The sequence below is a fragment of the Chaetura pelagica genome, unplaced genomic scaffold (assembly GCF_000747805.2).
Source record: "Chaetura pelagica isolate M959 unplaced genomic scaffold, ChaPel_1.0 scaffold405, whole genome shotgun sequence".
NCBI classification, from domain to species: domain Eukaryota; kingdom Metazoa; phylum Chordata; class Aves; order Apodiformes; family Apodidae; genus Chaetura; species Chaetura pelagica.
The window spans coordinates 1,619,609-1,634,851 of NW_009953489.1; the positions used below are offsets into that span (position 1 = coordinate 1,619,609).

The 15,243-nt window shown below is 38.5% G+C and overlaps 1 protein-coding gene across 1 annotated transcript in view; it reads left to right on the forward strand.

Annotated features, from left to right (window-relative positions):
• Positions 1-15,243, forward strand: part of DENND1A (DENN/MADD domain containing 1A) — a 184,049-nt gene that overhangs the window by 149,884 nt on the left and 18,922 nt on the right. The window contains 1 exon segment of the mRNA XM_009998932.1: positions 3,172-3,303. Coding sequence (XP_009997234.1) covers positions 3,172-3,303 — 132 coding nt within the window.

Here is a 15,243-nt window from a genome sequence, read left to right on the forward strand (position 1 = left end):
CAGTAAAGGTAGAAACAATTGATTTAGAGGTTTAAAAAATAACTTGAAGAATCCTTTTAAACATTCTGGAATGTGTGTTTTGTAAAAGCCAGTATTTGTAGTCCATTACAAAAGGTCCCTAGATAAATTAGTAATGCATATTTAAACAGAAGAAAACTTTATTTAGTTTACAGGGTAAACTTTACATATCTGTAAATATGTATGTTCTCATTCACTGAAGTCCATCCTTAAAGAGGTAGTAAAGGTTTCATCTTAACAGACAGTTGTTGGGGACCACTGTTTATATATGGAGATAATTATGGAGTGTGATAGATGATTGTCATTATCTTTTTCTGGTAATCCTTAAGGTATCCTTTTTCCTTTTAATAATGAATTACACTTTTTTTTCATTAGAAAGTCACTGAACCATTGCTAGTTTTCTGGAGAATTTATTCCAGTAATGAGTAACTTGGCACCTTCCATTTTTTTTTCTGTTTTTTTGAAAGGGACAAGTCTCAGTTTTTTGTTGTTATCCTGAATAATATGTATGATTTAAGCTACTTAAGGAACATCATGCTGGCTTATACCTAATACCTTTTTTGGGGACATGTTGGAACTGAAAGGTCAGACTTGGGACATCTCCTTATGGTATGATGCACTGCAGTACAAAGAGCTGCTCCTGAGCAGCAGCCGAGCTGCTACACATACCCAGCACAGGTCTGGGTGGAAGTGCTGGCACTGGTCTCCAAAGCAGGGTAGGAATCCAAGACAGTGCCCTGGCTGGTATGTGCTCTCCCTCCCTTGGGATACACAGCTCTGCCTGGCTTTTCTTTCAGTACTGGCAATGGGCACTGCTTTTTGTAGGGCTGCCTGCACTATGATCCACTGCAGTTCTGCAGTCATTTGTAGCTGAAGAACTGCTTTTATCAGTAGACATTTTGGGAGCCCTGATACCTTTCTGGAGCTGAAGTTCAGAATCAGTGTCCTGTTTTCTTATTTGTGATCTTACCTCTCTGTCTGTCTCGTATTCCTTGTTGACTTGTGAATAACTGTATTCAGAGTCTGGTAATGGACTGAAGGTATGTCACAGACTGCCTGGAAGGACTGTTGTGTTCTTATAGAATTGCTAAATACTTAGACATTTAGTCACTTTAGAACTACTTGGAGCCCTTATTTGGGGTGTTTAAAATCAGGTTTCTCTGCTTATTTACCTTTCACTGAAGGTAGAAAAGAAACTTTTTGGAAGCAAATTTTGCTTTGATGGTTGAAGCTGTGTTGTTTATCTACCTGCGTGTTTTGTGATTTTGAAAAAAATAGAGAGCCATCAAATAATTTAATTCTCATCTTTCATTAAGTGTGTTTTAAAAATCGTAATTTTGACTGAAATCTTCTACAGATACTTTGGAAGTATCTGTAGCAATAAACACTGCAAGGGTTTGCAGTGACCGTTAACACATTTTCATGGATTTGGCTTAATGGCTTGATCTGTCTGTGTCTTCTATCTCCTCCCATTCCCCTCATGTCCAGACTTTTGCATCTATTATATATTTTTTCTGGAATTTTGCTTGGATTGGAAGATGCTTTGCTTCCATTGATTCCCAGCTGCCCGTTGCCTTGGTAGGAGCCACAGCTGCAGCTGGAACGCTGAAAGCTGTGAAGTGCTGGGAACATCCACTGGCCAGAGCAGGTCAGGTGGCTTTGAACTTGCTGGGCACATCTGTGGCCTATACACAACCAGTCTGAATAGAAATATATACATGAAGTTTATATTGAATGTTGTTACATTTCAGAACAGCATAGAGTGCTGCCACATGTTCTGTGAATCCTGAAATGACCAGATCCTTCAGCAGCTTGGTGCTGTTTGGGAGCTGAAACAGGAGTTTGACAGAAGCTTACATTTCTTGTCACTGAGTTGTTTTGGGGGTCTTTGTTACTAATTCAGTGTACTTTGTTGAATTTTTTTAAAGACAAGGTAACATTGTGCAGCTGGAGGGCAGGGAGGAGAAAAAAGTTTTTCTCTCTAGTTTGACCGTAACAAGTTGTTAATTTCCGCACGATCCTTATGCCCATATTGGTGAACCACTGCTCTGCCAGCTGGATCTAAAAAGGTCTCTCAGCTTCTCTGTGGAGCAGACAAAGCCCCTTAGAAAGTCCATCCAGCTTTTTGTTTCATTTGACCTAAACACATTAGGTCAGTCTGTGTCCAAAAGAACCATTTCTAATTGGCCATCAGCTTACATGTCTCGTTATTGTACCTTAGCAAGACGGAGACTTGAGGGGGCATGTCAAAGGTCAGGGAATCAAAGCAATGTCTGTGTCAGCTGCCAACCTTAGGTCAGTCTTGCAGAGCTACAGTGTGTGCAGGTTTCTCTATATATTTACCAAGCATTATTTCCTTGACATTGTTGCAAAGAGATGTAAGGTTTGGGGCCCACTGCGTTACAGACTATTGCTCAACTGACTTTCAAACTCTTTTCTCCTTGTCTGGTTCCTTAGGTCTGCATGCCTTTGTCTTTTTCAAAACCTGTGTTACATATACCATACACACACTTGCCAAGTCTTCTAGCTTAGGTTGATGGGTCACTTTACTTCTGAAGATGAGGACTAATGTCAAAAGCAAAGGAAAACAAAAAGCATCCTGCTAGGCAGCAGTTGGTTTTATACATCTCCTGAAGGCATATTCAGTGCACACAGGCTCAAAGATAAAATGCAGAGCTAACTAAGCTGTGAGTTTCATCTCTGCTTGCTACTTCCACAAGTGATTTTTCTGCTACAGATAATTCTGTGAAGTACGTAAACAGTATTACTGTTTTGATTTAGCCTTGCAAAAGCAGAATAGCCCTGTTCCTAGGTTTCTTTGGAATTTGTTCCTAGAGTAAATATAGCAGTGGTTTGTTGTTTTTTTCTCCCTATGTATTTCCTGGCTTTTGTGTATTTAAGTCAGACATTTATTCAATGTGTCTGTTTGCATACAGTGGTGATATTAGGAGGAGAGAGTGGCAATGTGCAAGCTCTGATTGACAAAGTGCAACCAAATGCTTTATTCTAATGTTTTTTTTTTCTGTACTTTGGTTTTTTTTCCCCTAACATCAAAATTGTTAGTCAGCATTATCCTCCAGTGTGTCCTTTGTGTCCCTTACCCTTAATCAAGATTGTTCCTGGCCCTGTTATTCACCTTTTCCTACCATACAGGACATTGCTGAGAATGGGTGTTCAGCAGTGCCGGACGAGTCTCTGCCAAAGACAGCACCTTCTCCATTGGGTGAAAAGAAGGACCCTAAATTAAGAGAAGACAGGAGACCAATCACAGTACATTTTGGTCAGGTATGTCTAGTGTTAGGTTTCTTTAAATTGTGTGACTCAGCAAAAATACTTCAGAGAAAAGTTGCAATAACGAATATGCCAGTTGTTTCATTATTCTCTGTGACTGAATCATGTTATCACAGATTTATTTCTGTTGTGTCTGTTTAAATGGGATCCTAAAGACCTGGTTTTTCTGAGGATTGCTGATTCCTTTTGTTCATACAATGATTTTGAGGAATATGTAAGTGAACAGGAAAGCATAATTATTGTAGCAATTTTATAAACTGTTTTGCTGATGTTTTTAGCATGGAAAGTGCTATAATCTTCAGGACTGAAAATGTGTGATTTAAAATGTCCTCTGTAATCTAGCCAGATCATTAGTGCCACTATGAAACATCCAACTGTTAAAGTATTTTAATGTTCTCTGAAAATTAAATGCAATGAACTAAGATGGAAAAGTCAATTAATGGCTTATTAGTGTACTCTGTATTGCAGTATTGACAACTGAGCTGTACACATCAGTTACTCCTAGAATGTCTCTTCTGATATATCTGCTAAAGAGTGAGTTTGGTTGTGTGTTTTTTTTAAAGAGCTAATTATTTAGAAAATGTTATAGTTGCTGTGATTTTTCATGAAAAAGCATACAGGATTTACCATCAGTTTGCCAGTGCTCCCCTATTAAGTGTAGCCTGACTCAAAAGATAACATGATTTGTGTACCTACTTCTCTTTTCTTTTTCTGTATTTATTTTTTACAGTATTAGGGTCAGAAAACAGGAATGATTATCTGATTATTTTTTTTTAAGGAAGGAGTGCAATTTTAAAACAGTTGTAAAATAAGTAGGAATTATAAAAAGTGAGATTAGCCAGATTTTTAGATAAGTATTAACAGAAACTAGTCAGGGTAGCTGCTCTGACTGTTCAGGTGTTAGGTAGGGCTACACAAGATAAGAGTCATTGCTCAGAGCAGTGTTGTCTGTTCCTTTCAGAACTTACACCACTGTGCTAAATATAAGTTATTGGAGGGTATTTTTTAAAACATAATATCTTCCAATTAAGTATTTGGAGTAGTGATTTATTTTTCACTTTCTGTGCCAATAGTTGGTAGGAGTTGGGGTACTGGAGAAATGTAGCCATCTAGCTCTAGCAGGAGAATGCTACATTTTCTATAAAGCAGGCAGAAATCCAGATAATATAATCTACTTTCCGTTTTTTCCCTCAGATTTTTGTGCGGATAGATGACGGATGGTTCGGACATTTTGGTAGATTAAATATATAATTGAGTGGGAAGTGCAAATTTCAATTAGTGAGATATTTTAGTGGTCACTTTCAAGTTTTTTAATTATGACTTTCTGTGTCAAAAGAAACATTAGCTGTACTGAACCACTGGATGTGGGGAAAGACTTGCTTGCTAAATGCTTATGACTATCATTACATTACAAATGTCCCTTTCCAAACATGACCTACCTTAGCTGTTGTAGGGCTATCTCACTTCTAGCCTTTGTCTTGTCACAGGTCCTTTTGTCCTGACAGACTAATGCCAAAATGAAAATTAAATCACACTTTCATTCAAAAGGAAAAGATGTTCAGGTTTATGAAATATAAATTAGGGCTTTGGGGAGGAAAAAAGCAACAACTTTTCCTCTTTAAATGGGGGATGGCTTCTAACTGGTGATTAAAGGGAGAGATTTTAGTGTCACTTTTAACTCTGCCTAGAATACAGTAGGTGGGAACAATTAAAAAGCCACAAGAACTCTGAAATAAGGGCTGTTTGTGCATTCACAGTTCTTATAAACTGAAGAGGATGAAAGAGGCTTTTTTCTCATTGTCACTTGCTTTCCATGTCTGCTGGTATTATGCTAGTGTACATGGCAAAGGCAGACTTTTTTAAAATGCATGCATGCGGATTAGGGTCAAGCCCCGTGTATCAGTAATGCAGCAAGGCTCGTCCATAGCACTGCAGTGAGAGAGCCTACCAGCAGCAGCGAGATGCTTTAATTGAGACATGCTGTCAAAGTGACAAACACATTTGCATACAGTCTATTTATTTTCGTTGGAAAGGTCTGCAGTCTGCTGTTGGTTGAACATTCTTAATCAGCTCGCTGTAAGTGAGCCGGCAGCTAGCTGTCCTGTGCGAGGTGCTTCTCTTCATTACATGACAGATTAGCTAACGGGGGATGGGCTAGCAAGCCAGCAGCAACCTTTAATTTTAACTCATTATCTCTCACCCTATAGTGAGGTAGTTTCTGGCTTTTCTGAGTGCAATTGTGTGTCTGCGGTTGTTTAGGCTGCAAAAAAACCCCAGTAAAATATCTTGAAATATCCTTGAATGTGCAGTACTTTAGTTGATTGTTCTTAACAATTTAGCAGCAATTATCTAACTGTAGGAGATACCATAATATTTGTAGCTCATCTTGGCAACTAGTTACCAGGCATTGTTTGAGAGGGTTGTTTATTATGGAATTGTTTTAACTGTGGTTTCTGTGATACCTTTGATAATCTTTTGCAGATTCTGAGTTTGCATCAGGGTGCTTGAGTTGTGTGTTTCTGCTAGAAATTTTGCTTCCGTCCCTGTAACAGCATAATGTTGAGCAGCTTCAGATCTCTTCTCCTTTCTGATTTTCATTAATTGATAGATTTGTGCTGCAGTTAATTTTGCCTGATTTCTGAAGTATGTTGTTTGAGGAGCTCGTAATATCTCTACGCCTTAAAAACTCAACAATTTATAACTTTATGAAAAAAGGAAAAAAAAGAGAGAATGAACAAGGTTGGTTTTTTGATGTTTGGTGTTTTGTGTGTGGTTGCTTTTTTTTTTTTTTTTTTTTTTTTTTTGACTGAGCTATGCTGATAAGGTATTTTGGGAGTTTTCATTTTTTAATTTTTGGGGACAAAAGTCTCAAATATATAATTCCATTATTTGGGGAATGGCTATTTATACATGTTGAGTATGCTAGAGCCAAAAAGCAAAGATTCTGGGAAATGCAGGCATCTCCTTAATGATGCTGATTGTAGAGCTGTTGCAAGTAACACATGCAGCTCTCCAAAACACCTTGCTGAGTTTTTAATGAGCAGCAGGATCTCTCAGTCCTCTTTTATGTATTTATTTTTGCATTATCTAAAGCAAAAAAAACCCACCAACAAAACAAAAGGTGTGTTTGTTTCTCTGGCTTACTTACCAGCAAATAGAATTCTTTATTCCATTTATGTATGAAAAGATATAGCTTAATAAAACACAAAACTCTCTTCCAAGTATGTATTCATTTAAGAGATTCTATTATAGTCTGTTCTGGATGCAAACTATAGAGAATTAATATCCTGAGGGCTAATGAAAATAACTGTTAAACAAATGGGAAATACATTCATGCACTAAAGTATCTTATCTGACTATGAAAAAAACTTGTCCAGGTTCTCTTCCCAGCTGATTCTTACTGCTGTTAAACTTTTGTGGGCCATAAAATGGGAATTGCCAGCATATTTGCTGTTTTGATCATTTCCTGTAAACAAACATGTTAATTCATAATCTGCACTTAGACATGCAGAACAAACAACTGTGCTTTGTAGGGCAGGTTTGTTCAAGGAGATTAAACAGTATTAAGAGGTCAGGGGGAAGATGAGGAGAAAACCAGCCAGCTACATTCCAGAAATGCAAAACTGGACCGCTGAGGCCAAAGGCAGCAAAGGGGGGAAGATTATCTCCAGGGTAAAGGAGATGAAGTAGGGAATGGAGGAAGGCTCCTTTGCCAGACCCTGTGACTCCCTTCACACCGAGGTGCATTGGAACAATAGCAGATTCCCCTGGATCTCAGCAGGCATTGTGTGGCACTGAGGTAGAAACCAAAGGGGAAAGGGGAAAACAAGTTCATTTTCTAATATTCATGCAATGTATGCTATGGCTGCAAAGCCAGCCTCCTGTTCTTACCACTCTGAATTGTGACAACAGGGATACCTTCATTAAGAAAATGAGCTTCCATTCCTCTCTTCCACACTGAGCAGTATGGTCTCCCATTTGCCTGAGCCACGTGGAGTTTCCTCATTCTCCATTTGATTCTTTGTGATTGTAGCAAAAGTAGAAGCCCAGTTCTTTAATACTATTTTGTCTTCAGAAAGTGTATTTTCTACACCATTTCTTCTCACTCCTTTCTGTGGCTGTTCATTTCAGAAAGGAATTCCCTGCTACACAGTAACAGTCACTGCAAGAAAGGCAGATGTATTGGACCAGAAGCACTTGTCCATCTAATGTCTGCTTGAGACTACTTCTGGGTTCTTAGGGGAGTAAAAACAAAGTCAAAGGACAAGAAAATAATTCACTTGATTTAAATTCTGCTTTTTGGTGTGCAAACTTTGCAGAAATGGCAATCCATGGGATAGGAGTTACTGAAGTAAAAGGCTTACACTCTTGTCATGCATGTAAATATTTGAAAAGCGAGCCCTGGTGCTCTCTTTAGGAAGATGTTCACCACCTGCAAAGCATACCCAGAGATGACTGCCTCTCATGCACTCACTTGCCAGTATCTTCTAATGAGCACCCAGACAGCTTTGTCTTCTTAGCTCCTGCAGCAATGTAGTAGGTATGTAGCTCCTGCTCTGTAGGAATTCGTGCTTTGCAGTGAGATGATGTGGGTGGAGTCCTGCAATCCAGCAGATGTGTTCATCCATGAAAACACACATTCCAGGCTATGGAGTTTTCCAAGTGTCTTGGCATTTCAAGCGCTTCTTAAGCAGGGGTGTTCAGAATAAATTTACTGCCCTGGGTGCATGCAAGTCAGATGCCATAATGCTTGGATGTATGGAGAAAATGCTGTGGCTGAGCTGACCTCCTAGGGCTCGGTGACAAGCAATAGCAGCTGTAACATGTCTGCAGAATTTCCTTGTTAGTCCTGTTATGCTGAGGAACCCATAAATACCTTGCAGAGAGTATCTTGGTCCATCACTGCTAGCATGTAGAAGAATTCTGCTTTATAAATAATGCATGCAAATAAAATAAATACATCAGTACATGCAAGGCTAACCAAATCACCTAGATTGACAACTGGAGAAAAGCTCAGAGGGTCGTATGGATGACTTGCTTAGTCTATCAATGTAGATCAGCATCCAGAAGCTTCATATGTATTACTTGTGAAGTTGATACGTGCAGCTAGGCCAGAACTGTCTGAATTGACCTCTGGACCCCGGATTAAACTAGAAGATTAAAGGAAGAGAATATGTGAGACATATGATTCTTCTAACTGCTAACCCCACTGTGATTGCTTGTTTGGCTAGGATTTTTTGCTTCTGCCCTTCAGAACTGGACTGATTAATACCAAGTGAAACGTTTTGGAGTACCATGGTAGAGATACAGCAGCCGTGCACTTTTGTTTGTGTGGAGGAGTATCCCCCTCATTATGCAGACTTCTCGGTGAATGATGAAGCTGAGCAGAGCCCATAGTCACTGCTGTTTATAGAACTCCTTAAATGAGAGACCATCTTTTTTTTTATCTTTTTTTTTTTTTTCTTCTGCTGTACAAGTATTCTGTTTGCTAGAAAGGAATAGCTGTTAAAAGATATTAAGGAATAGGTCCATTTTCCAACATTTTGAATCGTGTGGGTTGCATGGTCTCCAATTCCAGTATCAGGCCCTCAGAAAGCCCAGTGTAAAGCTGACAAAGTGACCAGTTAGAAAAGAAAACACACACAAAACAGTGTGGCTTTTTTTCTTTATATTTAATATTGCATTGCTGGATTTTCCAGTGTTTTAAATGAAAAATATATGTCGTTAGTTCCATGTTGACAATGTCCTTGAGGATTTGACAGTGAGATTTTCCAGCAGTTGCTCTTCGTTAGAATCCTGGTGGTGTTTAATAAGGCAGCCGAACTGCTGGCACCTTCGGTTCTTGTTTGTTCTCCGAGGGCTCGGGGCTGCTGCAGTAAGCACATCGACCAGGGCTGATCATTACAAGGGCGTACGCCACCATGAATAAAAATGTCACACGTTTTCCCATCTCACAGCGGTACAAAATGTCAGTCCTGTCAAACAGACATTGCAGGTAGCAGTGAGCAGTCAGTACAAATTGGGAAGCTGAATATTCCCCCAGCTTTCTGATATTCTTCATTTGAAGCAGAAGAAAAACAGTTGTTAACCTATTAGCTCTGATTTTTAACTCTGCTGAGATAGTAGTTGGATAGACTTTAACACATGGGGATAAATATATTCCTGGGGTCTGAGATTTTTTGCAACATGTCTCTCCATCCATGTATGTTGAGAAACAGATGGAGTGAAACCAAGCCACTGCAAAATATACCTCATTTTGGTAGGACTTCTTTGGAAATTTGAACACAATCTCTATGAAGATTGTCTCTCAAACCCTTCCCTGTTTTATCTCTATGAATAGTTCTGGAAAAAACCAAACCTCCTGGCTGTTTGGCTAGCAATCCAGAAAGGGCATGGCTCAGCAAGTTAAAGAAGTTTTCTTTCATAACCTTTCATCATGCAGTAATATAACAGATTATTGTGATTTTATTATCTTTCTGTGTGAATAGAAGTTATGCTGCTCTAAGGTGTGTCATGCAATCTAGAATTCATGGGATATGTTATTTCCTGGGTGTTAGACCACCCTTAGTACCATGAACATACCTGTGTGTTCACTGAGGGTTTCATGTAGGATTGAGGCATGGATATTGTCTGTGCAGGATTCTGCTGTTACTACAGTGTCCATTAAAAAATCTAGTGCAAAAGATTAGGTGGAAAAGCAGGTGACAAAACATCAAAGAAATAACAATAAATGTTTCTTAGTCACCAGTGGTTGCCCTAAGGGACAAGGAGAGCAGGTAAAATGAGCTGCAGTGGTCTGTGTAAAAGAAAGTATCTCAAAGAAATTCACTTCGAAGTCCATTCTGTAAGTTGAAATATCTTTGGTTTTTCTCTGATACCTTTTCAGAACAAAATAAAAATGGTGTATGCATTTAAGCTAGTGAATCCTTGCAAATTACCCTCCTACCCAGACAAGGTTGATTGCAGAGGGCTCAGCAAGGAGCACTGATGTCCGGGCACTGCAGAAACGGAACAGAGCAGTCAGAAACCGGATTAAAGGAATGCTCCCACCTGCTGTGTGTAGCTGTCAGCAGCAGGACTCTTAGAGTCATCTAAGGCCTCACTACATATAAACAAAATAGGAAGGAAAGTATGTGAGGCTTTTTTGAACAAGAATGACTCTTAGATTGAATTAAATATTTTGTGTTCTGTAGGCATCTGTTTCCTGTGGGAAGAGATATCTACTACATATAGCTTAACATACAGTGGTTTTCAGACTGTGGTTTACAGGCTCCTGGGAACTGTGCCAGGTAAATAAGAGGCTGTTGACAGTTGTCATCTTTGGAAAATGTCAGCAGTCTTCAAACTGCAAAGTGTTGAACAGCATCCGTTTAATACAGTTAGGGTTAGTTTGTTGTTTTTTTACAGTGTTTTAGAAGAACTGAATGTGCATATAGTTGGGAGGAGGTCAGAGTATATTTTCAACTGCACAGCAGATAAAATGTGAAATAGAACTAAATAGTGCCAATCTCAAATTGCAGTGATGTCATCTTATGTGGGTTCTGTACTGGCACTTTGTGTAGTCTGTGAACTTTCCTGTCACTGGAGCTAGCAAGTAACCAGAACTCTTGACAGGTCCTTAAGCCACAGATACCATTAAAGGTTAAAAGCTGCTACATACTGTTCCTCCCATCAACATCATGTAAGAACATATGATACTTTGGGGCTTAACCTGACTCTGCCTGTCTACTCAACATGACTGCACACATAAAAATGGTATCCATCTAATTCTCAAAATTATTCTGGTTTTCTCAAATTGCAGAAAAAAAGAAGTAAAATGCCCTTCAGTTGTGCAGCTAAAGGGTTTATTATATAAGCCATGTGTTTTTAGAATAACACCAATTATAATAATAATAATCTACACTACTACAGTAGTGTAACCTATGGTTTTAGGATTTTCTGTCCCTGGCACTCTTCCATAATAAGAAGATTATAACATGTAGCTAGGAAGCCTGTGCCCTTCATCCTGGTGGAACCATTGCACTTGACAAGATAGACATGGGCCTGGTACCATGATCCTGCTTTCCTTCTTGCCTTAGGAGAGAGCTACATCTGGTTAGTACCATGCTTGTCCTAGATTTAAAACGAACTGTGGTATGTTGTACATAACAATATTAAATATTTTTAAAAGTTAGCTATTCTGGGGTTGTCAGCACAGTGTGAGATTAATGGATAACCATTATCAACACTGCCAAATAAGGATAAGTTATCAATGCTCTGTATCTAGATAAAAAGACATTTTCTCCCCCTTAATTAGGAAGGACAGCGTTGGCTGCAGCAAGGAGAGAGAGGAGGGAAGCAAAGGTAGACACTCAGAAAAACCTTTTATTCCCCTTTATCAAGAAGTGAGTTTCCCCTCAGTGGCTCTGGGATGGACCTGTGCATCTTCGGCAGTGCCTCTTGGCACCAGCAATGACTTGAAAATAAAGAACCTTATTCAGTATTAGGGAAAACAGAAACTTACAGGCACCTACCTTTCCTTTCCTTCCCTTACTGTCTACTTCTTTCTTATGCAACAGAAGATTTATGGCTAGAAAGATAAGGAGATAATCCTTTCTTTTCTCATTAAACTAATCAGAGTGTTTAATTGTGGCAGTCTCTGCTTCTTTCAGATTCTTGTCATGGATGTAGGCATTGCTACATTTTTGTGAGATTCAATCTACCTTCCTGGTCTACTAATATGGCTTGAAGAAAAAGGCATCCCTTAAAACATAGAGATTATTTTTATCACAGGACCCAGCAGATTTCTGTTGAAGTATTTCAGAGTGTAAATTAAAAATATATGCTGTAAAGCATACACTGTTCTTGTCATCCCAGTTTGTGAGCTGTACATATGGGAGTATGTAACAAGTAGTGTGTGCACTGTGCAGGGATCTGGATGGATAATAAAACAGCTGCTTCATAGATTCCATCTGCTTTCTGTACTGAATCTTTTTAGGTACCATACATTTTTCAGTGTTGTTATTTTCTTCCCCCCACTTTTTTTTTTTTTAATTGAGTATTCAGGTCCTGTGTGTTTCTCCAAAGTCAGCACTTTAGATCTTTTGCAGCACGGGTACATTCAGGACAGTGCATCTCTCTCCCATGTCTGATTGTCTTGAAAACATAGCAGTAGTTTTTAAACAAGTCCTGAAATTCTGAGGGAAATAAGATAATTATGTAGAAAAGCTTTGCTTGTGAAATTATTAGAAATACCTCCACTACTAATTGAGAAACACTTCCTTCTCTATGTGCTGACAAGTGATTTTTCATCTAGTGGTGTTTCCTTTATGCATTTTTTCTAGTTTCACTTGTTGCTGCATATGAAATAGCACCTCTATTTTACCCATAAAGACTGTTTTGGACACCACTTAAAAAAAAATAAATTCCAACAGACATCTTCAATTAGGTTGAGATAATATTCTGTTTACAAGCTATTACCTCGCAGACCAAGAATGATCTTGTTGCAATGGTTTCTCTAATATAAAAGAAACCTAAATAGCTGTATTGTTAAAGTTCCTTCAATATGAAATAGGTACTTTGAGATGTGGGGTCTATAATTTTTAAATATTATTTTTACAGTGTAAAAGTGAACGCAGGAGTTTTTTTCCTCTAGCATCTCGTACCTTAAAATCTGATAATTAGTAAAACAGTACCAGATCTGCAGTTCTAAAACTGGCTTTCTGCAAATTTTCTGTCTTGTTGCTTCAGAAGTATTTAGAACAAGACAATTAAGAAAGAAATACCCAACAAACCTCTATACTGTATACATTTAGGAACATACCTAGAATAGCAATTTAGCAGCTTTCAGCAGTGTAGCCTGTGCTGTTTCGTACCTGTTCATCCTTCCAGCACAGGTAATTAAGTTGATATTCCAACACAGCTTCCCCTACTGACCTTTTAGAAACAACGTGTTTTGCTGCATTAACAAATTAACTTCAAATCAGTGGCTTTTCCAGTAAATATGGCCTTCATAGAGTTTGAATAAACTTGCTTATCCTATTCTGGTGACAGATATTAACATCAACATTAAAAGCGAAGCTCTGGTAAAGGGCAAATAACTGTTATCTCTTGGTGGACCTCCACGTCAGTTACTCCTTGCTGCCCTTTGCCTCTTCTTTCCAAAGCTTCACAACACTGATTTCAGCCACACTGTTTCCCTCTCTGGAGTTAATGGGAAGAGCATGCAGCTGGGGATGTGTACCCTTTGTCTTACCATTATATTCAGATCCTTTTGGGGTTCAAAAATACAGTCTATGGTGCAATACAAACAAAACCTCACAATTAACTTGATTTCTGGTAGCACTTCCCATGAATAAGTTTGAATCTGAGTGTTGGATTGGACTGTGTTGTTACAAGTACAAATGGTCAGTTCTGAGAGTTAAGTTTACATCCTTTCTTTTGCTGGGAAACCTTGCAGCAAGGTCATGAATTTGAATGATGATTTTTTTTTTTTTTTGTGCAATACAAACAAAACCTCACAATTGAATTTAGATTATGACTCTTCAAAGCTATGGATTTATCAGTAAATTGTGGCTGGACTGAATTCCACCTGGAATTCAAGATGTCAGTCTGTGTGGCATTGATTTGTCATGTGGTAACTTCAGTAAGAGAAGAGTTCAGTCAATGAAAAGAGGGGTTTAGAAGAGCAGCAAGATAAACTTTCTATTAGAGCAGCACTGATTTAGTAAAAAAGGAGGAGAATCTGGGAAGAGATGACTGCAGGTATGACATCACACTTGAGTTTAGGATTTTATATTGTGTTAAAGTGTATCTGAATTGCAAGTAATTAAGTAAAAAAGTTCAAAAGCATGTATGTCACTTTACAATCCCTAAAGAAAATGGAAGCTGAGTGAGCCTCAGGAAGTGTAGATAACTTGTGTAAACCTTAAGAAGTTCTGTCTTCAGTAGTCCTTGGTTCTGGGATTGAGTAATTAAATGAGAATTGCAGCTTGTATTAAAGAAAAGTGGTTTTGACCCTCTCAAGTTGAGAGAAAAATTGAAAGCAACATGGGCTTACACATCACTTAGAGAGCAAAAGGAGAAAAAAAGTATATGTAGTTTTGGTTCCAGCACCAACATCAATGGTGCTTTAAGAGCTGACTTGTAATTGTTGGTCAATTAGGACTAACAGGAGTAAATTACTAGCGCTGCACATGGTTCTACTACAGGCGAGGAGTATGTAATGAGTTGGCAGTCCTGTCAAACTCTTCCACATTGTTCTGGAGTATCTAATGCTCTTACTCCTCTGTGCTCGGACTTGTGTATGGATATTCTTCCATTCCCACTAGCAGTTCAGCTGGGAAGAGTACCAACACTGGTGACTCTTTTAACACAAGGTTTTCAGATACCCCCAAGTATTTAAACTTGATTTTATTGTTGGTGTCTAGTCAAACAGTGGTGTGGTAGATAATTAACAAATCCTGACACATTTTCTCAGAAAAAATATGTTAAGTTGATGTTAAGTAACATCTTTTAATTATTTTATCAATAAAAAATTAGTTGTCCAGAATTAAAATAGTAACGGAAAATAAATAGTGCTCAAGACTGCTAGCAATGGCTTTAGGAAAATACCTAGATTTCCCACCCAGGAAACCTACTTGGGAATTTTCTAATGTAGAAATGGTCACCATTTGAAAAAATAACATAATAATTGTGCCTAGTTTTTCTGTTTCATCAAGTACATTACCTTAGTTGCTCCATAGTAAGTGAATGTCTTTCAAGTAACTAGAAAAGTGCAAATTTTCGGATTTTTCAGCTGTTTCATAATGGAAAACAAGTATGCTACATCACGTAACAGGAGTTAGATCTATTTTAAGATTGTGCTCTCAGCCTGAGCAGAAAAGACAGGAAGATCCACAGCAGCAGAGCTCAGCTTCTGTGACTGAGTGGTGCAGCATGAGGGACACAGTTCAG